At 39.5% G+C, this 25,282-nt stretch overlaps 1 protein-coding gene across 7 annotated transcripts in view; it reads left to right on the forward strand.

The window, feature by feature from the left end:
* The window catches only part of adarb2 (adenosine deaminase RNA specific B2 (inactive)), a 318,324-nt gene that overhangs the window by 286,487 nt on the left and 6,555 nt on the right, over positions 1-25,282 (forward strand). For 6 of the 7 annotated variants that reach the window (XM_077509142.1, XM_077509143.1, XM_077509144.1 and 3 more), the window contains 5 exons: positions 10,228-10,342; positions 16,791-16,959; positions 19,327-19,484; positions 19,888-20,056; positions 23,533-23,714. In XM_077509142.1, coding sequence (XP_077365268.1) covers positions 10,228-10,342; positions 16,791-16,959; positions 19,327-19,484; positions 19,888-20,056; positions 23,533-23,714 — 793 coding nt within the window. The remainder of the gene's footprint in view (positions 1-10,227; positions 10,343-16,790; positions 16,960-19,326; positions 19,485-19,887; positions 20,057-23,532; positions 23,715-25,282) is intronic. The other variant, XM_077509148.1, reaches the window with a different exon arrangement.

Below are 25,282 nucleotides of genomic sequence, written 5' to 3' on the forward strand. Positions count from 1 at the left end.
GCTCATTTGACGTAGAAAGAAAGATGACAAAAGCGAGCATGTGCATTTGTGACAGTCATTCTGCTGACTTTGCTGACGACACAGAATTTATTTCAGTAAATGTTAAAAGTGCATGGGCCATAGACGTGGTTTCCCCCCCCCACACATTCAAAAGGCTTTCTACGCCATTTCATATATTCTTCCTTAGGCTGTGAAGTGTATAATACATTTTGTTGCACCGTTGTACTGTGCGGATTGGCAATGTGAGCGATCACTTCTGTCAGGGGATGTTTTTAGAAACCATATTCATCAGCAAAGAAAAGAGCAAGGCGAGTTTCCGCAAAGGCCAGGTGTAAACTTATAGTGTCTATCTGCAAGATAAACATATCATTGCTGTTGTGGGGGGGGGGGCTTATATTTCCCAAATGTCAGCTCAACACCACTGCTTAAGAGTTTGACAACCTGCATTTAGTTTGTCCTGGGGGGTTGAAAGGTTGTCAAAAAAATAACTTGGCTTTTCCACCACTCAATTGCAGCCAAAACAAGGTAGAAAATCTCTGCAGTTGTCCAAAACATGAACCATATTGGATCACAGTTTTGTTTGAAAGGTTTCCAAAATGGCAGGTCTAAGCTTGGAGAGAAAAACAATTGAAGATGAAATGAAGATGTTTGGACATGTCACATGATCTTCGTCCTCGTGCATATGACCTAGTGGGGCAAAAAAATATATACATATATCAAATAATAACAACAAAAACTACAAAAACAACAGGGAACTCACAGCGGTCACTGCTCGGGCCCTAAGTAGAGCTGCGAGCAGCTAAAGGACCCTTGCGTCCCTGGCCACACTTGGCGTACTCGCACTTCGACTTAGACTTAGACTTAGACTTGACTTTATTGATCCCTTTGGGATGGCTCCCTCTGGGAAATTTACATGTCCAGCAGCAATGCGAACAGATAATAAAATAAAAAATAATTCAATCAATCAATAAATAAGGTTATTACACCAGAGATTGAATTAATAATAATAATAATAATAATGATAATAATAATGATAATAATAATAATTATAATAAAATGAAAAATAAAAATTCAATCAATAAATAAATAAGGTTATTACACCAGAGATTGAATTAATAATAATAATAATAAAAAGAAGAAAAATTAAATGAAAAAAAATTTACATGTTAAAAAAAATAATTTTTTTTTTGTTTTTTTTGGCAGGCCTTATGTGTGAAAGTATTCGCCTTGGTTTTGACTCACAAAAACGGCAGCATCTTTAGATAAGAAAGCCAAAATTTGAAGGCAATCGAATACATTTTCTAGTTCGCTAAAATGTGAGTAATATAAAAAGGAAAAAATGCCGTCAAATTAAAAAAAAAAAAAAACTTCCTGTTTAGTCTCAAAGTTTTGTAGGTCCACTTATCGTAGATCTAGGTGAAACTTTCAACAAGGGGTGCTTTCTTAAAAAAAAAATTACAGGGGGCACTAAAGACCCATTTTGAAGAAACTGCACATAAAAAAAAATCTAAAACATATAATATATTTGAAGTGTCATGAGTTTTCACTTTTAACCTCGTACAAACACTAAAAACAGCATCACTTTTCTTTGCAAAAGCACATCACCATGGCAACCGTGTGCAATGAGCTAAACACTAAATTTGAAGATGATCGGATGAACTCTCTTAGGAGTAGTTTGTTCATTCTAGTTGCAAAGTATTATGAAATGCGTACAAAATGTAATTGACAGTTTCAAGGTAAAGTTAGTTGCAATGCCCCTTCAGATGTCAAATATGTTTTTGCCCTTCTAATATAAATCCTGTGGATCTGAAAGTATATTTGTTTGCTGTGACAGATATCGAATATAACAGTTTCCAGACTGAACTTCTCTGTAGGGAGACGAACAATATTGTTAGCCTGATAAATGTGGGAGAGGACACACAGTGCCAATATATATGACTTTTATTAAAAAAAAAAAAAAAAAAAAAATGCATCCCAGCCGGAAGGTCTCTCTCTGACCATGCACAGCCCCAGAGCATTATTTTTTCTGTATATTTATTATTCTATATCCAGTATTAGACTTCAAATAACCTCTCCAGTATAGCTTTGGTTATAAGATATACTGTAGCATGCAGAAAATATGAATGATACTTTCTAGGGCCCAGTTGCCCTCCCCTGCTCTGAACTATAAAGCAGACACGCTAACCTCTCGTCCTCAATTCTGCCTATTAGATCCATATTTCAAGAAATAAAAACAGCCATCTGGTGAGGGAGCACAATAACAGTTGCTCTCTCCCTGGTGAATCATGTACTGTATATGTTAGTGCAAATTATGTCTTATGTAATATAATTAAGTAGTCAGGCATGGCCTCAGTCTGCACATGGAGATGATAGACTGGTTGGAACTTCATCACTGACCCTTTTATTTCTTCTCGTTTCCACCCAGCCTCTTTTCCTTGTGCCCGCCTGTTTTACTCCTCATTTACACCCTCATCTTCCCTAAGGGTTGGGTCATGTTATCTTTTCACAGGAATTCCTCTGCTGGCCTTTGGTGCATAATGTATGAGGCCTCTGGTGTGTGGTTTATAACTGTCTGACATTATTAAGTTGTTCGAGCCATATCGTTTGCTTTTATCTTTGCCATGGAGCATTCGTCAAAAGGGATTCAGTCATTTTCATCCAATTATTCCTTGGTATATCCTGTGCCAAAATACCTTGAAAACACTCATAATAGTTGACTCATAATAGTATTAGCAAAAGTTTGTTAGAACTCATTCACTACCAGCCATTTTCACAGAAGCAGTTCCGTTCGCTCCCGGCTGTTTTACTGGATTTTGACTGATTTTGCAAGGCCCACAGAATATTCTATTCAATTGCTATAAAAGCATGGAACCTACCAAAAGCAAGATTAAAGTCTCTTCTTTCATCAGGAAAAAAAGTATGTTTCTATCTGTTTCTGTTTTGCAGCAATTTGCATTAGAAGAGAGCTAAGTTTCATCAGTTTTCACAAATCTATTTAAAATTGTAAGTAATTGAGCTTTTTTTCTAGATGGCTCTGGTTGATCTCCTTTGCTCTGCTGCCACCTGCTGGCCGTTTGTGTAATAACTACCATTTCTGCAACCGTTCTTTGCAGTTGAGAGGCTGCATCAAAACCTTCTGTATGCTTTAGCATAAAAAAAAACCCAAAAACGTATAAATACGTCTTTGGGACACTTAAAACATTAAAAAAACAAAACAAAACGTATTTACACGTTATTGGGAGCAAAATAGTTAATCAGCCAGCCGCAATAAAATATATAAATTTGTAATTTCACAAGAAGTCTTCAGATGAGTAATATAACTTGCACACGGAATCGCTGTGGAAGCCATTATTTTACACACAACTTAGTTATAGATTGTTTAAAAAAAAAAATGTTGTTTTTTTTGTTTTTTTTTAATCATAGACCAACATAAACGTGTTAAATACAACACAAATTCAATTATTGGTAACACAAATACATATGACAGGGATTAACGTCCTTATAACTTCATTAACTGTGGCACGCAATGCATTCTGGGAACTATGCAAAACAGGCAGATGTAACACGTCCGGAACTCATACAGGCAAAGTGTTGCCGCATTTCATTTGCATTTGTGTTATTTTTTTTAAACAATAGATTACAGTTGAGCTCCGTAATTTAGGGCTGGACCAAAAATCGCAAAAATCTGCGAATAATTGGCAGCAATTGTTTTTTACCATTATTTTACCGATTCGGCCCACTTAGTAATATATTTTTCTCCATGCGGCCCCTGAGCTAATATGAGTTTGACACCCTTGAAAACCCAACACGCTGCCACAGATGGGCTTGGGTCTGATAGTGACACTCTTTGTTGTAACTGGCTCTGCTTGTTTGATGAGATGACTATAATTTAGATTGATAATGAGTTCCAGAGTCGGCCATGCTTAACATTTGCGGTTTGTGGTCATGATTCATTGGCTGAAGTCCTTTTTGGCTTCTGTTGGGGGGGCTTGCATTTCCCAAATTAATATTTGGTTTTAAGCTTAAGAGCTGTGCTGGATTTGAGCAGATGTATTCAGTCAAGCGACATATGAAGTTAGTTGGAAAAGTTGTGGTAGTTTTTTTTTTTTTTTTTTTTCTTTTTAGTCGAGGGTTGTGCTAGCTAGGCCCCCAAGAATATGTTTTTTAAGTTTAGGGAGCAAGTTTGGGGAAGGAACTGTCCAGAAAAGTGTCATTGAATGAGTTCCAGTGTGGAAGAACACAACTACAAAAAAAAAAAATGCAAAATCAATGGCCTATGAAGTCTGGAGGAACTTTTCTTTTTTACATGATTTTACATGTAAAATTTGAAATCAAAATTTTATTTCAAGCTGTTCTTCGCAGAGCTTGTGTTGTTGATTTGCATAGCACAGTCTGTAACCGCCACTTCCAATCTGCCAATCATTTGTATGGAACACGAGACAGTTCTGGTGAGATTAAATATGGATTTACTTCACGGACTCTCTCAGTCTGCTGAGTGCCGTTGTAGTTCTCCATGTCTTTAGGATCCAAGTTTGTATGTACTGACCATATAGAAATAATGATCCCATTCGAGTCCTTGGTTCTTGGATGGAGCTATCATTCTTCTATTTGCTCATCCTTGACTTTGATCCTTATCTCACATACCAGGCTTAATGTCCTGTTTCCACCTTTTCGGAGCTAATGAGGAATCTCTGCTTGAGTTCCGCCTTTGCTTACGGAGGCCTGCGGTGCATCATCCCGCCTGCGCGCCGCTCCCCTCTTACATGCACGGATGAGGTGAGCCCCGGGAAAGGCGGATTAAGATCTGTCACCGCGTCTTCATATACTGTACCTTTGTTCCCGCTCCCGAAGATCAAGCATGTGGATTAAAAGGGGGCAGGATCTTATGATGATGACGATGGCCCGCATGGCGCAGTCCGATGACTTGATGTGACTGACGGGGCCCCGCTGTTAAATCTGTTCCATAGGAGCTAAGGCCAAGTGGTGCAATAAATATTTGATACAGGCAAGTTGAAGTGTAGAGGTATACGAAATGTATTGCATCAAACCAAATTAGTAAAATTCATGTATTTGGGATTTTAGAATCCATTTTCGTGCTGGAGCCTATCTCATCTGGCTTTGGGCAGTAGGCGGGGAACACCCTGAACTGGTTGCCAGCCAATCGCAGGGCACACAGAGACGAAAAACCATCCACACTCACAAGCACACTTTGGAACAATTCAGAGCGCTCAATTAACCTGCCATGCATGTCTTTGGAATGTGGGAGGAGACCGGAGTACCCGGAGAAAACCCGCACAGGCACGGGGAGAACATGCAATCTCCACCCAGGAACGGAGCCTGGACCTGAACCCGAGTCCTCAGGACTGGGAGGCGGATGTGCTAACCACTCAATCACTGCGCCGCCCCGGATTTTAGAGTTCCTTCGTAAAATGGCTGCCACCAAGGAGCAGTTGACGTCTCGTCTTGAAGAAGCGATTGCTTATTCGGTTAATTGAAGTCCCACTGAGGGTCACAGGCAAAAAGACTCCAGTTTGACCTAATTGTTGTCGGCCTGGTCCCGAAACATTCCTGCACCTTTCCCCTGGGTGAAAACTACTGCTTCGGCTCCTATGTTCCCTTATATCCTCCCTTCTCTTTTCTGTGTTTTCAATTGAGGCTGTCTCCTCGGTAACGAGATGATGCACTTGACATGGTTCTATCATATCTCCCCCGCCCCCCAATCTATACTCTCTGTCCCCTGTCTTGAGATCTGTTGTAAATATTTGTACCACTTTCATTGCTCTTTTAACATCAAGGTGATGACAGAACTAACTAGTAACAGAACAGAAATAGCGACAAGAATCTTGTCAATCAATCAATCAATCAATCAACTTTATTTATATAGCACCTTTCATGCATTCAAAATGCAACTCAAAGTGCTGGACATCCATAATACAATTTAAAAAAAAAAAGAAAAAGAAAAAGACCAAAAGAATAGAAATCATTTTCCAAAGAGCCTCTTGATCGGCGTCATGGTGAGAAGGAAAAGGTGGGCTTGGCGCTGGTGGGGAGTGGGAGTGAAGATATCCAAAGCAGAGGGCAGACACCATTAAAACTCAGGAGAATGAATTGTTAAATACCTCTATGAGGAAATATAAGACATGGCCCCATTTTTATGCTGCCTTGGTCACTCTGCAGGCAGGTGATAAGAAGGGAAGGTTTTAGGTTAAGAAGGTGTCCGTGTGTACTGAGACGGCAGGTGAAGCCCATATTAATGCCGTAGGTGGGCATCAACATGACTTCAATATTACACTCTTACATTTAACAGACGTAAAAAGTGCATTGTAGTAAATGTACGGATAATGTAAAGAGGCTTTGAAATATTACCTGTGGGGAAAAAACTCAATTCTTCAATCATTTCCCCCTTTGAGGCCATAAAGCTAAACAATATATTAAACTCCCCCCCACACTCTCACAACACACACGCACATGCCAGTGTGGCTGACTTTTAGGTCAAGTCGCCGCAGAGGAATTTTCCCCAGTGACATTTTGTGTTTCTGGCACAATATTGACTTCAGAGGAAAGGCAGCAGGAGAATTGTTGGTGACATTCTACTTTACCTTGGAGATGCACGTTAAAATGTGTATTCTACCATTCAGTTTTTGCATGAATAGGTAGTCAGTGATTATTATGATTATTATCCAGCCATCTGTTTTGGTTACCATTTTGTATTTTGCATCATTTCATTTCCTCACCCAATGAGAGTCAAACGATTTGTGAGTACACGCCCAGCTTGGCCGCATAACACGACATCGCTTGGCCTATCTGTGTCGACTTTTGACTGTTGTGATGGTACGTCAGGTGATTTCTTCTTTATCATTGTAATCCCTTCTTACGAACTATGCTGAGCAAATACGTGTACAGTGTTCCGTTTTCCGCTGGGATTAGGTTCCAAAAAATACCCGCAATAAATGAAATCCGCGAAGTAGTTAGCTTTATGTTTTACAATTCTTATAAATGTTTTAAGGCTCTAAAATCCCCGACCACACAATTTAGACACTTTTCTCATTGAGGCATTTACATGTTCTCACATTTCTCTCTTGTTCAAACATTGATAATGTTCAAAACTTCATAAATTTTATAAAATGGGTATATTACTGCAAAAAAATATGCAAAATTGCACTTAAAAAAAATTCCGCGATACAGCGAGACCGCGAAAAGTGAACCGCGTTATAGCGAGGGAAGACTGTAATATGAACAGAATGGTATGGTGTTCCACAGGGTTCAATTCTGGGGCCTCTGCTGTTTTCTTTTTTTCTGTTTGTTTTTTTGCAACTTTATTTTATTCAACATTATGGATATTTGTTTTTCAGAGGAAAATGCTCTCTCTGAGTTTCTAAAGTCAAATCTTAAACTATTTTATTCGATAATTTGTCACGAGATCAAGCAATATGCATTTATAAAAATGCTGTAATTGCTCCGGCATTGGATTTTAATACTTGTTCTGGTGCACCTTGTGAAATTTCCAGAGAGTGCAAACTATTTTTCATTGAGTGTGAAGTAATCTTTACACGCGCAATATTTCTGCTTTGACAAATGGAGATTATGAGTGTGAGCCTTAACGCACTTGTGTTGATAGAAGTGTTCCTCCAATAAATCTCCTTTAGTGCAGCCAAGGCGGTTACTAAATAAATCCTGTGGCTTGTTTTCTCCATCCTGAAGAGGCCCAAAGGGATTGCTTGTTAAATTGTTCAGAACTAATGCTGCAGAGACACCAGGTGGGGTGAGTCACACAATGGCCACTGCAGCAGTTTCACTGCTGATCAAGCTAGCTGAGACACATCGGTTAAGTGAAATACATTTTGAAAACCAAATGTGAAAACGGGACCAGGGTGAAGCTCAATGTTCAACCAAGAGGAAGACGGGCAGTCAGCCGGGCGCACAACGATCGCCGCTCACGGTTGACGGCAGGTTGCCGTGGCAATCGTTCCGACTGTGGAGCGCCATCCTTGGCCCCGTTTTTCTGCCACATTAAGCTCACAGTCAAGGTAGAACTGAACTCACCGTGAGGTTGGAAAATATGTGTGATTGTACAGGTTGTGTGAAAAACAAAGACACGCATCTGCAAACAAACACACAGATGCTAGTGTGACCAGATGTCCTCTTTTATGACTTAAGAAAACTTATAGTCCATGTCCAAGGCCATCCTTTGTCATTACTTTGCTGCCTGTCAGCCTCTGAAGCTGCACGACGGGAGTTTGCAAACTTGGACGAGAACCCTCACGTGGGCTAGCTTAGCGCTAGCTAGCTGGTACAACAGACAAGACCAAAAGTGAAAACAAAACAGTACTGTGAGGTATTTTAGAGCACGTCCTGCAGAAAAAAATGTTGACAACTGAGTGGTAGAGTGATAAAATGTAGAAGCCAGAGGTGTAAAGGAAAGGTTCATCCAAAAAAAAAAAAGAAGAGAAGTGAATGGGAAATGACGGACACGGAACTGCCAGGACCTCGTCCACATTTGTTCTCCAGGCCTTTCGGAGCTGCCATCTTCTCTCACCTCTGTTATGTCATCAGTGAAAAGACCTCTCGGGGGGCCACGGAGTGCTTGACTCGGGGTTCAGATTGTGACCGACAGCAGCTGACGCTGCCAAGCCGAGCAGGATTCTGTTAGATTTAATTGCATGTCACTTTCAGGTAAAAGCAACGTGGCAGCCGTTTCTTTTCCTTCACATAATGTATCGCAGAATGTGCTTGTGTGTAGAAAAAAACAGAAGAATTACAACATACATAATAATCTCTACTATCATTTAATATTTTGACCTCTTAAAACACATTTCTAAAAAGTATTCATTTACGCCTGGTGTCGGTGCAAGATGTGATTGGGCTGCCGGGTCATATTGGGGTTGCCTACCGATGACGTCACGCTACAGGATTGGCTGAAAATTATTTGGTTGACGGCAAAACATTGGAAAGAAAATATTAAAGATGTCATTTAAATAACATAATATATGGACTGAAATTGTAAATACAATACGCTTGCCGATTACATCAGTACAGCAGGTGCTAACGAAATGCGCAGTCAGATGTGTTCACTTTGCTTTGGTTTCTTTTTTAGCTCTTCACAAATCACAATACATCACAAAAACAGTCTTAATGATCATAGGAACACATTAGCAATCTAAACTGACAATATTTGTCGCATCTCAATCAATTAATTTGTGTATTAACCATTTATTCAATCTATTTTATTATTTATTCAATATATCTATCGTTTCTTTTAGATCTTTAATATTTTCTTTCCAATGTTTTTACATCAATGGGATAATTCTGCGCACACATTACTCCAAATTTTTTCATAGTTTACTGTAAAAGTGACACACCGCAAAAGAGTTAAATAGTTAACATTAAATAGTGAAACAATTGTTCGACCAAAACACAAAATTTTACCTAACAAAAGTTAGCTAGCTTAATGCTAACATACAATGTGAAATGCCATCAATGGGCTAAATTATTACTTATTGATGTTATGGTAATTATAAACCTTCAAACAATGGTTACTTTAACATAAAGCTACAACATATTGGATAAAATAATTCTCGAAGGCATACATTATGTTTGCTCTGCTATGTGAATATACGACTGCAAGGCTACGAAATGTTTATCATTGTGTTTAAATACAAATAATTACTGTAATTATCACTGTGCTAGAGTGGGTGAGCTCCCACCGTTGCACATACTGTAAACTAGTTGCAAGCAATGTCCTTTCATTTATAGCCACGCCAGCATCTCTCACTAGTGATCCACTTAACTGCACACTGTTCGGCAGATGTTGCCAAGATATGTGATCACACCCACGCCACTTAGATTTTTTATTTATTTTTTCTTGAGTAATTATTAAGGGCTTAGTTTTCAAGCGGCGTTCACACCAACGGCAGAGCTTAAATGGATATCCGGGATATGGCAACAGATTGGCAGCAGAGTGGGTCTTTTGGACAAATTAAGCCTCCACTTGCTAACAGGACATCATGAGGTGCCACAGTGACTGAATTAGTGAGCGTATTACATGTTACGGACTGTACTGGGTTTGGGTGTGTGGTGGGTGATACGTGATGTTTAGAGGTGGCAAAGTAAACTGTAAAAAAGAAGACAATAAATACTCGATTTTTTTTTTTTTTTTTTTTTTTTTTAGCTAAAGCAATAATTTAAGATGGAGCAACTTGAAAATGTGCATTATGTTGTGTTTTCCAGGACTTTGCCGATTCCATATTCCACTTGGTGAGGGAGAAGTATCGCTCGCTGGTGGGCGGCTGCAATCCGGCTTACGCTCAACACAAATCCCTGGCAGGCATCGTAATGACCCGAGGTATGGTAAATTTCATTGACTTTTATATATCACGTTGAATTATTGAGGCGGTGCAATATAAAGAGAGTGGCGAAGAAGAGACACGAGATGAGAAACTAGAAGGAAGTCCAGATTGGGAGAAAACATTATGAAGATTTCCTGTTCTCGTGGAGTAGTTTATGCATTCCCAATGAATTATTGACGAGTCAGTCTCTGAGGGTTGGGAGACGTGCTTGTGGGAGTCGGTCTCCCCCCTACGAGCTGGACTTTGCGTACTCGCGCAGCTTTGACACAAGTTTGCCGATGACACGGTGGGAATCCTAACAAGATCAGCTTCAATCTGACGACGGGCTGCGTGACACAGTGAAGGAATAGCAAGGTGGAGGACACTCCTCGCTGTGTTGTCAAACAATGACTTATGACTGCACATTCATCATTCATGCTTTATTCATGTTTCATATGTTGTATTGGCTGCGCATTACATCTGGGATTGTTACCCGTACACCTGTGCACACGACCAAATTAGACGAGCCTTATGCGTTCTCACATTGCAACAACAACAAAAGATTTAGGAAGTAAACTTTGGTGGAGCTGAAGCATAAATCCTAAATGACATTACAATAGTTTTCTCCGATCATTGTCGTTTTAATCAGTTTAGTACAAATATATCTTGTGTTTCCAAGGCTTGAAATATTTGTTTTTTCTTCACGGAGCAATTTTGTTAATCAATGAAGTGGCGTCAATCACACCAAGCATTTAATTTTGGTGTTATATGCGCTAGCTGTGTTAGCTTAGCAATTAGATTCAGATTCAGTCAACTTTATTTATCCCGCTAGGGGCAAAATGGCAATTAGCATTAGAAGAGAGATAAGTTTCATCAGTTTTCACAAATCTATTTAAAATTCTAAGTAATTTAGCTTTTTTTCTAGATGGCCCTGGTTGATCTCCTTTGGTCTGCTGCCACCTGCTGGCCATTTGTGTAATAACTACCATTTCTGCAACCGTTCTTTGCAGTTGAGAGGCTGCATCAAAGCCTTCTGTATGCTCTAGCATAAAAAAACAAAAAACAAAAAAACGTATAAATACGTCTTTGGGACACTTAGAACATTAAAAAAACGGATTTATACGTTATTGGGAGCAAATTAGTTAATATACTGCATTGTCCTGAGTCATAACGTCGGACCCCGCCTTTAATGTCTCATCCAATACTGGAAAATTAGTTATAAGTCTTGTATCACTTTAAGAAAACAGCTCAGCATTTTTTAGTGTGTACGTAATGAAAGAAGTACCCCAATTCTAAATCCGGAATTATCACAAATAGCTGGTTTAGAAGAAATGTTTATATTAAAAAGTTTTAGGCTTTTTATTTTTTGGACAAGATGGTGTAAAAACATAAATTTTGCCAAAACGAAGCTCCTCAACTCACTTCAACATAGTACCTTAGCACCAAGATTTCACAAGATGGCACTCAAGTAGTAGTTTTACGTTTTTTGCAAAAGAGTGAAGGATTGGTTTAAAAAATGTCAGCAAATAAGTGAAACCAATGGTTCTGAATCATGAATATGTGAAAAGACACATTAATTCAAAAAATGACTCCCACCCCAGAGAATTATCTTCCCCTTGTGGCTGCCGGCGGCGGGGTTTCAGGGGTCACCGAGGAGGGATCGGTATCTCTGCGGCCGTGCCGCAGCTCATCGCCATTGACTCGAGTGAGAGCGCCTGCGCTCATCCTGACCCAATCCAATCCTTCTCCTCTCCTCTGCCTCCCAGTAATTGCTTCTGTTTGTTTATTAATAGCACGTTATCTTCAAGGATCCAGACAATCGGGCCGCGCCTTCGCAGAGGTGGCCGCCGCGCCGCGCCGCTTCTGCCGGCGCTCACGCAGAAACAGAACTTGACAGGAACACTGGGGAGTCCTGTTCTGTTGCCTGCCGCCTCCCCCCCCCCCCCCCCCCTCCTTTGTCTCCCTCCATGTGTCTGATGCCCCGTTTGGCGCCTCAAGAATCTTAATCAGGGTCCGTCTTTGAAGCGCAGACAGACGGAGAGAATCCCACATGCCAACGGAGTCCCGCTGAGGCAGTTGAGCCCCAATGAGATCGAGATTAGCCTCGCCGGCAGGGCGAGAGTCGCGAGACGAGAGTCAAAGTAAAGTAGCGCCACACGGCATCAAATAGCGTTGGAGATTTTCATGTTCAAATGGGCTCAAAGACATGAAAAATCTCAAAGTCTGCATGGGAAACTGCTTTTTGGTTGAATTGGATGAAGGTTTTTCTGAATCGTATTTCTTTAAGCTGAGCTACAAGATGCCGAAGCATACAGAGCTACCAGAGGGACTTAAGGAAAAAGATGAGAGAAAAGGGATTTAAATATTTTGATTGCAAATGACAGTTAAGTTATGGTATTTAGCCTGCATGTTCATTTTCAAACAGGGATTTTTCCCACCACTTAATCTGGTTTTCAAGCTGCCTGAAAATGTACAAGTCAGTAATCACATACAGCAAGGAAAAAAAAACAAAAAACATTTCAAAGTGGAAGAGGGAGAAAAAAAAAAAAAAGCGTAGATGTGCACTGTGTGTTGCAGCCCAGGGAGAGATTTGGGGAGCTTCAGTACAATTTCACAAAGACACCCTTATGTGCACAGAGCAGTTGACTACTAAAGCTAATAAAGATTCAACAGGGTGCTCTTTCGATTCTTGCCAACTCTCCTTCTTTACAACCATTGAGGATTTTCAGAGGTTTCACATGGTTGAAAGAACATGTTTTGGATGGCATTCCGGTTAATCACCCGACCTAATATGTTAAAATAACCCATAGAAGATGGGATTTATGATGAGAACATGCTGATGCCGAACATAATCTATTCTCCTGCTTTGGAATAGGTTGTAATATGTTCTGTAATGTTTTCATTTTAAACATAACATTTCATTGCTGCCCAGTAAATAGCTTGCTTTTGTTTTTGTCATTTTTAGCCAAAGCACAAAGGAAGCTAAATTCTCATCCATGTGTCCAAATGTCTTCTATATGGCTTATACCGATTAGAATTGCAAGTGTTCGAATTGCCAACCTCAGAACTGTGAGGTGCATGTGTGAACCACTCTTTCACTTTGCTGCCTTCTGTCATCATACTGTACACGGTGTAACATAATATTTGATGCACTGAAAATAATGGCTACATTTAATTTGGAGAGGGAGGATTTTCTTTGGACAAGTCATGTGGACTTAAATTGTTCAACAACGGGGTTAGTTCAAAATAAATTGTCCAAATTTACAAAAATAATAATAATAATAATAATAATAATAATAATAATCGAGACATTCTAAATAAATAAATAAATAAATAAATAAATACATTAGATTTGATTTGGTGGGAAAAAAATAGAGAATTATTCGAGAAAAAGCAGTAAAAATTTGAAATACAAAATATATATATATATATATATATATATATATATATATATATATATATATATATATATATATATATATATATATACATATATATATAAAAGAATAGAAAACATGCAAATAAGCAAATTTGCGGGTCCCGAACTGCAAGTATGCAGTGGTCTACTGTAGTTTGAAGTTGTAATATCCCCATTCACCACTAGATGACGGTTAAACTGGCTTTTTAATCAATCTGCATTCAAAAAAAAAAAACAGACAAAAAAAAAAAAACAGTCCAATAAGGGGAACTGCATTTGCTTGTCATAACATATGAATATTTATATTAAGAGTATGTACCTACTTTAGTAACGGCATGCATTATTTTTAAAGAATATAAAAGTACTGCAAATTATGTTATTAATTGTTGCCTGGGCTTGTAATGCTTCACAACTTTCCTGTGGTAGCGCTTGAGCAAGGGCTTATTGATTTTCGTGTCCTGGATCGATTGTGTGCCCCAGGTTGACTACAAGGATGATCCTGAAGCAGCCAAACTGTTTCCCTTTAAATTAGTGGAATGGACTGCTTAAAAAACTAATAAAAAAAAATAAAAAATAGTGTGAATCTCACGGAAGACGAGCTTGAGCATTGTAATGTGAGGTTCTAGCGTACAGGGTATTCTTGATAAATAAATAAATAAATGAATAAATAAATAAATGATCAACATATACACTTACCAACCACAATATTATGACGATCTGCCCACTGACTTACTCCAGCGATGTAACGTGAAAAGTACCAATAATCAACAGATTAGTGTTCGAAGAGATGCTAATTGTGACCCTCTTTTTGTATTTTAGCTGCTTATTTCAGGTTTTAAAGCATGGGGGGGGCTTTATCCTCGACCGTCTCTCTTTCTCCCTTTGCTCCCGCCCCTCACCCTCCACCTTGCATCCATCTCTCTCACACTCCCCTGCGAAGCAACAGCAAACTCGCTGCCAATTTCATGGCACGGTAGCGAAGAGCGTTGCAGAAATTATCCATTGCAAAATTGATCTAAACAATTGCAAAGTGGAACGGTGAGGAAAAGCAGGGGAGTGAAATTGGGAGTCTGTTACCTTTTTGAACTCACTTTATCACTGTGAAGGAAATATAGTGAAAAGTGTTGACTCAAAATGGAGAGATTTTGGATGCACTGTCGTAAATGTGGGTGTATTTTGTACAGTATAGACACACACACCCATTTTTGTACCACTGCTTTGTCTTTCTTTTCTTTGTAAATTATTATTATTATTATTATTATTATTATTATTATTATTATTATTATTATTATTTGTTTTGTTGGAATTTCATAAAGTTTATTTGAATCACTTCTTAAAGTTGCGTCCTAATTCAGCTAGCTAGATGACATCATGACTAGCAATATAAAAACTCGTTTATGCTAGCCTAAGTTACCCAACATGATTCCTTGTTCTATAAAGGAGTTTAACTAATAAAAACAAACACGTTGACTTAAGATTGAGATTTTATAGGTACTGAAGTCATAACTGTGGGTGTATTTTGTACAGTATAGACCCACACCCATTTTCGTACCATTACTTTTTCTTTTCTTGATAAATTTAATTAATACATTTTATGATGGTATTATTATTATTATTATTAAATCGTTTTTTTTATTTCTTTGTTTTTCTTTGAAATTTAATATAGGTTATTGAAATCACTTCTTTAAGCTGCGTCCCAATTCTGCTAGCTAGCTGACATCACGGCTAGCAATATGAAAACTTATTTATGCTAGTTTAAGTTACCAAACTTGATTCCTTGCCCCATAAATGAGTACAATTAATATATAAACCACGTTTACTCAAAATGGAGAAACTTTTGGATGAACTGAAGTCATAAATGTGGGTGTAATTTGTACAGTTTAGACCTGCAAGCTTGTTTAAAAATATGAAAGCTTGTTTATGCTAGCTTAAGTTAGCAAACATGGTTCGTGTCTTATGTAGGAGTACAGTGTACAGAGTTCCCGCCAAGCACACTCACAGACTAGAAAGAGATCATACACAATCCGCAAACCCGGAACCATCTTTTTGTTCTTTGACACAGCTAACCACTATTTCCCAAATTAGCATATTCAAAAAAAAATCAAATACAGGTTCTTTCCTGTTATGTCTTTTTCCTCAACTGCGCACACACTTCCACACATTCCTCATGCCACCCATTACTCTCACCCTCCCAACATTTTCCCCGTTTCCTCTCATCAATGGAGGTGTCAGGACTCTTCCTTCTACAGCGCCGCCTGGGCCGAAGCTGATAAAAGCTCATGTGCCGGTCCGGCAGCGCCTGCGGATCTGCCTGGAGCCAACGGAGCCTGACTTTCGGAGGCGAAGGCGAGGGGAGTGATGTGAGGCAACCGACAAAGGAATGGCTTGCCATTAATGTGCTGCTTCGATTCTCTTGTCCGTGCGTCACACGATGCTCTCGGAAATCATCACTATGAGAAATTTCGGGAAACAAGTGCGAGGGAAAACTTCCTATCACCAAGAGGGTGTAAATAAAATATGCCGGCACTAGGTCTTGACCCAAACACACATTCTTGTATATGTGAATATATTTTGAGATGACATGGAAAGACGAGGAGCTAGCGGAGGAGGTCGGTGAGCAAGCCGGCTCTGACAGAGAATAATGAAGTGAGTTGCACAGAAGTGATGTAATGAACCAGGGAGGAGAGGGTGGCGAATGGAGCAGGCAGGTGGGCCAACAGGCGAGCGGTGTAACCTGAGAGGGCAACCCAGGGAGCTGAAGTAAATGATGATTAATCACGCAAAGGAAAGGGCCAAAGTGTTGACGGGCCCGGTGAAGGCAGTAACGGAGACAATGATCTGGCAAAGGAGGAAATCTGCTGGGTTGATGGATGATCAAGCTGGAACAAGAAGCTGGGAAGATGCACACGAATACATGCGCTCACGCTAGGAAACAAACTGTGAGCGCATGATGACGCAAAGAAACGGAAGACAAAATATTTTGGATGTTTTTTCTAATATTCTAAATCGGAAGATATTCGTGCAATGTATGTTTGTGTGTTGGACAGGTCTGGACATTAACTATGCCCAGGTGGTGGCGTTGTCTACAGGAACCAAATGTATCAACGGGGAGAATCTGAGTGACCAGGGACAAGTGGTCAATGACTGTCATGCTGAAGTGACTGTCCGCAGAGCCCTGCTGCGCTTCCTCTACTCTCAACTTGAGCTCTTCGTCAGGTAAAACGTGTACCACGTAATGAACTGTAACTGCGCTTCAAACATTACTCTAATATTATTACACTTAATTCTGAAAGTCTCTGATCTCTTAGTATGTATTTGCTATGTAGTAATCAGTCACAATTTTACAATAGTCCTGTCTACAAAATCCATAATGTCGTCATTTATCACTTTACAGTTTCAAGTTTTGCAACAGTGAACTTTGGATCTGTTCATTTTGTGTAAAATCCACGCACCGGTACTTGCAAATACATTTTCACATATTTGCAAATATGTTTGAATGTCCTTGTAGGCCAAATGCTAAAAACCTAGAATTTTTTTTCCATGCAGCCACAGGGTATTTACTTACGCTTCCCCCGTGGCATTATGGGAAAAAATGCTGAACCGAAATCATGCACTGCAGTGTTGGGAACGTAACTAGTAACTAAAAGTAATAGTATTACTTTTTCCCCCTTAAGGAGGAGTGTAAGGAATTAAGGAGTAATTGTTGCTCCTTGGCATTATGGGGGAATTTTTTTTTTAACATTTAACCCCCAAGAACGTTTGAAAATACTTGCATATACATAGCCTACAGTATGATATGAATATTTCGAACATACTTGCAAATATACGTAAAAACAAATATACTATTAAATACGTTTAAACATATTTACCAGTCAAAAATGTTTAACACATTCACTGCCAGTCCAGCAAAAAAAAATTGCCATTGACGTCTTTTTCCGTCAATGGCAGTGAATGAGTTAATCCCCAGTGGCAGTTCCACACTTCCGTATGTTGGTCACTCCTCTAGTTGGCCCCAATGAAAGTGGACTACAAACTCAAAGCATCAAAAGAATTTGACCAAAACATAACCTCAACAATTCACACATGACAGATGATTGTCTTTTTGACCTAAGAGAGAGTACATTTATTCCAAATCTTAGATAACTCATGTAAATGTCTTAATTACTAACAAAAACATAACTTTATTTATTAAGCTTGTAATTTAAATAAATCATGTTTTCCGGCGTTACCTTTAAAGTTGATGTTTGTGACGATCTGAACACAATGCAGTGGTCCAAGCTTTGCAACTTGCCAGTTGCCAACATGCCTGCAGCAACTTCAGCAACTTATCACATTAAATGCTTAATAGCATTAAAGAGCTTGTTTGGCGTGACCTCCCACTGCCGTACTAAGAATTGCTCCATCTTCTATAATAAGCTCCATGGCAAAGCTCCATTCACCATTGACTTCTTAATAATCACTACACACTTTGTGTGCCAGCTAATGAAACGCCTCAGAGTCTAGATAACCTTTATTTTTTTTTTATTTTTTTTTTTATTTTTTTTGCAAATGCACCTACTTTGTGTGCTCATGCAACCTGTGCATTGTCCCTCCCGCAATAGGCATCGAGGGACAGGCTTGATATGTTGTGATGCCTGCTTCCATAAGCATAAATTCCTCCCCCCCAAGAACTTAATGGCAAGGCTGATTCATCAGATTAGTGGCAAGAAGTGTAGATAGCAGAATGTCATATTTGCATACACAGCCAGACTTTTCCGTCTTAGCACAATGCTGGATGGCAGTGACAAGGAGTTGCGGTTGAGCAAGAAGGCTAATGGAGGAGATAATTCATAATGAAATGACCCAGCAAAATGCCACAACTGACATATTTACCCACAGTGAAAGGACACCGCAGACAGATGAGGGGTTATTTCAAGACGAGTGCCTTGTGGCTTTTTTTTTTTTTTTTAATGTACTGTCCTGTGAATCAATGACCCACTGGTGATCGGGCGTATCAAGATTAAGACTTTTTTTTTTTTTTTTTTTTTTTTTTTTTTTTTTTTACATTCAGAGATAAATCTCTCTTTTTTTCAACTCATTCACACCCCAAAACGTGTAAAGACGTGTTTTAATACTTTGTCCTTCACTCCCAAAAACGTATATATACGTTTTTTTATTCAGTTTTTTTTATGCAAGAGCATACAGAAGGTTTTAACATGAAAAGGTGGCTTAAAGCAATGGTACGTATAACTAAAAAGGGCCAGCAGGTGGAAGGAGAGTATAAGAGATCAGCCAGGGCCATATTGCATCAAGCTCTTTCTGCTAGTGTTTTCAACAGGAATGTGAATAACGATGAAACTTAGCTATATTCTAATGCTAATTGCTTCAAAACAAAACAACAACAACAAAAACAAAATAACAAAAACAAATACAAATATACTTTTTGGCATACTGAAAGATCTGCGCCGTTGTGGGAGTGATCACAGCCGACGCCAATTAGAGCAGTGTAGCTACGTACTACAAAAAATTGGATGCTGAGCCCTTTCATTGAGTCATACTCATACTTGTTCTCATTTTGTTTTTCTTGTTGTTTTGCTGTCAAAGTAAAAGGCCAGAAGACTGGGAGCAGTCCATTTTTGTGCGGCATAAGGAGCGCAGCTACAGGTTACGAGACAGCGTCCACTTCCACATGTACATCAGCACCTCGCCGTGTGGGGACGGGAGACTCAACTCGCCCTATGAAATCACCACAGACCGTAAGGGTGTGATAACGTCACGCAAACTCTCTGAAAATAATGCTACGGAGGCTATATTTCCATATACCTATCATTTATTTCGTCATACTTTGTTACAGAATTAGGACATTTTATTTTTTTTAATTAAGATGATCAGGTTATTACAGAGCCCCTAAAGTGACTTTTGATTTTTTTATTTTTTTTATTAAGATTATCAGATTATTACGGAGCCCCTAAAGTGACATGGAAGAAAAAAAAATTAAATATGTTTCTTGACCGGACGAGAAAGAGGAAGTTTCTCGACCGGACGGGAAATAGTCACTTTAGGGGTTTCGTAGGTTATGTTTTTTTTCCTTAGATTTAATTAGTTTTAATTTGCAATACAAGAATTGGCATCACGTCAAGTTGAAGAACTCTTGCTCTTTTCCAGTACCCAGTAGCAGACACCTCATAAGGAAGCACCGCTGCCATCTGCGAACCAAAATCGAATCAGGCGAGGGGACGGTCCCGGTGAGGTGTCGGGGGTCCGTCCAGACGTGGGACGGCGTTTTACAGGGAGAGCAGCTCATCACCATGTCCTGCACTGACAAAATGACCAGGTTTGTGCTGCCAAATTAAGTACAAATGCACCAAAATTGAGGCTAATATCAAATTTCCAATCCATGTTTTAGCCTCATTGGGTCCTGAACCGGAGAGTTTCATTTAGAGAGGACTATAGTTGAGCCTCTGTTGTGTGAAGAGCTTGATAAAAAAAAAAAAAAAAAAAAAAAGATAGAGAAAGAAAGAGTGAGATAGTGTGTGTGATAGCATGAGGTGAATCCTCCTCCTGCGCAGCCTCTGTTAATTTGACCAATTTGATTCAGTTGGCAAGGCCTGGAGATGCTGTGATTAAATATACCCAGGTCACCACCAAGGGTGAAAGCAATTACTTTTGTAAAAAAGAAAAAAAAATGGAGTGACAGGGGAGGGTGAAGGGACACCCTGATTCCCCCCAACAATCGAGCCAGACACACTCTTTGCTCCGCAGCCTCCTCTGAGCACTCTTTATATCGCTGTAAATCACCGGTGTTCATCGTTAAAGTGAGTGGGTCACCAAGGGCCGCTTTATGAAGGTCAGGGTGGAGGGTGAGAGGACTGCAATGTGACCACACACGCACACACTCTTAAACTGATCCCCATCAATGCTCTTTTTGTCCTCTGTAACACCCATTCTACAGTCCTATTATTTTTTATCCCCCTCTTCCTTCAGGATCGGCACTTTATTATGGTTAGTTTAGCCTTGACCACGGAGGATTTTTTTTTTTTTTTTGGCTCTTTCCACTCATCATAAACATGTTCACGGACTTACCGTATTTTTTTGCACCGTATTATTTAGCGTTAAATAAATGAACGGTCTATTTGAAGATATTTTCTTACGGAAGGGTTATAAGCTGTCATTTTTGTGAAGTATTGTATGTTACATAGTTTATTCGAATTTATTTGATAGATTTAGATTTATATCGGGTAGCGCCACATGTCTCGCGTTTGTTCGCCATGTAACTGCACGGGGGTTGCTTCGAGCGGACAGACGATAAAAAAGTTTGAACATCGCAAGTCCGTCTGGTCAACGTGGTTGTGTTATTACTTTGGCTATTGCTAAATGCTATCTAGGTTGACAGTTCAGCAGCTGTATATAAGCAAAGCACGAACCATTATCCATCATTTATTGCTCCACCCCGAAAGCTACCGGAAGCTGGCTGTGTCGTTTAATTACTGGAAATATACACTGCCAAAAACTTTAGCTTGTGATGGGTCTAACCAAGGGATAGCAGAATTAAGCTAGTAGCACTACATTTCCCATTGTTCTTAGACACGGAAACAGGAAGTAGACATAAGTAGTAGACAATAGAAGTAGTAGTAAAACCCAAAACGGATTTGTTGAATAATTGGATATGGCTTTTTTTGAGACGTTTGGGAAATATATTTCTCGTCCTGATAAAAATACAAAACACAAGGAATTTGAATTAAAGACCAACTGAGATGCCAACATACATTCATATATTAAGCGCTTCGGATTACAAGGGACACCGTCGATTTTTGATGATTTTAAGTGTGCCTTATGGTCTGAAAAATACGGTACATTTATGCCACACGGTGATAATCAGCCTTTATGTTCTCTTAGGCAAGGCGGAGAGTTGCTGATGCCCGCCGATGCCCCTGTGCTAATATTTGATTTGACAGCTGGATTTAATTGAGGGTCCTGAATGGCTCTCATATAATCATGATGTTTTCCATCCCTTCGTAGTTTTATGCAGATGATCACATTACTTTAATGGCGGCGTTTACGGAGGGTGGGAAGAAAAGGGGGAGCGGCTGAGAGGGAGAGTGGAGGTCTCCTCTCTCCACTCTTTAAATTCATACAGCCCAGCCAGATGGCTGCCTTTTCTTGCATGAGATTAGAAGATGTTTCTGATTCACGGTGTCGCTTTCTGGCTAAATTAATATTTCAGGCTAAACCATTTTGGGTTTTGGCAGAGGTGGCGTGTGTGTATGTGCAAAGCTCCGAGCGCCTGTGTGGACAGATTGCAGGTAAAATGTGGCCACCGCTTCATGAGCTCATTTAGCGATTCCCAGATAGCCGCTAATGTTAATTGACTGCTTAGGAAGTGAAAGGCGCTGTAATGAGTGATTATTAAGTCAGCCAGGAAAGAAAAACAGTAGTCACTGTAATTGCACCCATGATAAAGCGTCGCTGATTAACCAAAGGAACGGCGAATGTTGCTCAGTAGAAAATAAACCTTTTTCTGAAAACATTCATAGAGACCAACCTGCTGCAAATGCTTGAATTTTTGTTTTTTTGTTTTTAATGAGGTGCTGGTTTAGCAAGGCAACAGTTTTGGGCTGCACCAAATGTCAAACATGGCACTTGGGTCGATCCGTTAAAACTGTAAGCAAGCAGTATATTTCTTTTTTTGCCATGCTGTTGTCCGTTTTCTTGACTTCTATTGTTTTTGCGTATTTCTCCATTAATGCAGTCAGTAAGTTTTTTTCAAAGGAGGAAAAATTTGTGCTTCTCTACCAAAGCATTATAACGTAGCCAATCAAGCTAGCAAGTAACGTTAGGCTAACGTTTTTGCTAGCTAGCAACAATGTCACGCTTAATCGAAAAAGCACCTGTTGAAACCATGTTGAGAATTATCCTTATTGATTTTAGTTAGTTAGTTAGTTAGTTAGTTAGTTAGTTGGTTGGTTTGTTAGTTGGTTCGTTGGTTGGTTAAAATTCAGTGAAACTGAGTCTTACTAAACTGAGATTAATTTTAAATTGTGCAACAGAGATTAACTCATTTTAAATCCAGTTTTATTAACTATGTAACATCAGAGGTTAGATTAAGTTAAACCTTGTTGCTGAAACCCGACCTTAGTGCGTTCAATATATTAAAGGATCCTTCCATTTTATTGAAACCTCAAAACAATCAGACACAACAGAAAGCCTCTGTGAGGCTACAAACGAATATAAACATGATAATTATCATTTCCTATCAAACCGAGGATTCCAGCAGTTGGCGTTCCAAGGCAGGGCCGGCTGGCTACCTTATCAGGCGTGAGTGAGGCAGGCAGGACGAACCCCTGCCGACACAGGTGGATGTCCCTTAACAAACTCGCAGCGATCGACCTCCCGCTCGGTGATGGACGGAGGCCTGCCTGCGACGTTGCGCAGTGCATTAACCCCGCTGGCACTGACAAATGCGCGCATGCTAATGTGTTGTTGTGGTAATGAATGCTGATGCACCGACCTGTGGCAGTGTTGTCGGCGCCGCTGATGGTTTGTGTCTCTAACCGCGGGGAAATGGTGTGTTTGTGTGTATTGACAGTCCAGCAGATGTTATTCATCACGTCCCACATCAAGATAACGATCAGATTGTCTCTACCTGTCATTGAGGCTCTCAAATTGGTCTCGCTCGCGCCGCCTGTCCCCTTTTTCTGTCGCCACTCTGACTTTCGCCACAATCCTTCCTCCTCTCCACACCATCGACCTCACCTTGTCATCTACGTAAAACACTCCTTGGCTTAATGTATCCTTCCCCTTTCCGTCTAGGTGGAATATTCTCGGCCTGCAGGGTGCGTTGCTGAGCCACTTAATGGAGCCTGTGTACCTTCATAGCGTGACCGTGGGCAGCCTCCGGCACACGGGCCATCTGGGCAGGGTCCTGAACCAACGGCAGGAACGACTGGGGCCCCTTCCTACCACTTACAGACGCAACCAACCGCTGCTCAGTGGTAAAAAAAAAAAAAAGAAAGAAAGAAAGAAAAAAAAAAATCAATAAAAATACGCGTGACACAAAATATAAATATTTTATTGAACCTCGATTCGAAACCCGGAGAATAGTGGTGGCAAAATGTAATTTAACATTAATAACGTTGACGAATTGACGAATTTTCGTTTTGCTGTTTGGTTCGGTTTGAAATATTGATAATGACGAAAGGCTGTCCTGATTGTTGACGAATGACGGACCCTAAAATTTTATTGACGTGCTCATCTCTGGTCATTAGAATACTTGAAACAGCTTTGAGGACCACCGCACACCTCGCACCAGCATCACAGGTGACCAAAAAAAAAAAGAAAAGAAATAGTCATTGTAGTTGTTTTTAATCCAGTTTATTTTAGTTCGTTTTTCGAGTAGGTTTGTTGGTTTTAATTTTTTTCAAAAATGCATAATTTTAGTTTATGTTTTGTTAGTTTTAGTATTAGTTTTAGTTTTTAATGTTTGGAGTATTTGTCAAGTAGAAAATTAAAAAAGGTTGCTAAGTTTTGTGTAATAAATTCTCAGACGGTTTCCGTTTTACTTTCCTTCTTTACGTACGGTAATACAGAAATATATATTTTTTTTAAAACGCCTTAAGAATTCATGTATGATATTGATAAAGACAAAAAAATGACATTTTTACTATAATTATAGTTACTTTTAGTCGGTTTGATAAACGTAAGATCTAGTTTCATTTTCAGATTGTAAGCGCTTTCATTTTTATTTCATTAACAAAAATGTTATTTTCAATATTACAGGGTGTTCCAAAATGTTTTGACCCCATTTCGTAGGCCAATAATTTGGACAATTTTCGTTGGAATGACCTCAAATTTTCACAGCTTGTGTAGAAACGTTTCAAGTTTTTGTGTGTAACGTTTGGCATTTCTATCTTTTCAAGTTAAGAAATGCCGTTCACTTCAAAAGAAAAGGCATTTTGCGTGTTAGAGTATGCTCGGACTCCGTCACCGAAGACAGTGCAGCTAACCTTCTTCACAAATTTTCTTTTCTTTGTAAATTTAACCAATAAAACTTATGACCTTCCATAAAGTGTATTTAGTTTCATTAAGATCCATCAAGTAGTTTCCGAGATATGAGCATTTAGAATGGGGTCAACCATTTTGGAACACCCTGTAGTTTTGTTTGGTTGGTTGTTTGGTTGGTTGGTTGTTTTTGAACCACAGAAGCAGGCTGCTGCAACTAAATTATAATATAAGGATAATATAAAATAATACATTGAGAGGAAACAGGCGATGTTATTGTCGTGTTTGCCATATGGGGTTTACTGTCAGATTCCAGATATGTCAACTTTGCACCAACTTATAACAGTCGTCAAGTCAAGTCATCTTTATTTATATAGTCGTGCATGAAAACATCACACACGCAGACACGTAAACTCATCGAGCTGTCCGAGCCAACAGTGTCATCACTGTGGCAGCCAAACTAGCAAATCTGCTTCCAAGGTTCCACTGAGACCCGACAGTTTCGTTTGTAGTGAAGCTCAACGTTGGAAGAGGTTCTGAATGACGCCCAGCTTGAAGATAC

The sequence above is a fragment of the Festucalex cinctus genome, chromosome 20 (genome assembly GCF_051991245.1).
Source record: "Festucalex cinctus isolate MCC-2025b chromosome 20, RoL_Fcin_1.0, whole genome shotgun sequence".
NCBI lineage: Eukaryota > Metazoa > Chordata > Actinopteri > Syngnathiformes > Syngnathidae > Festucalex > Festucalex cinctus.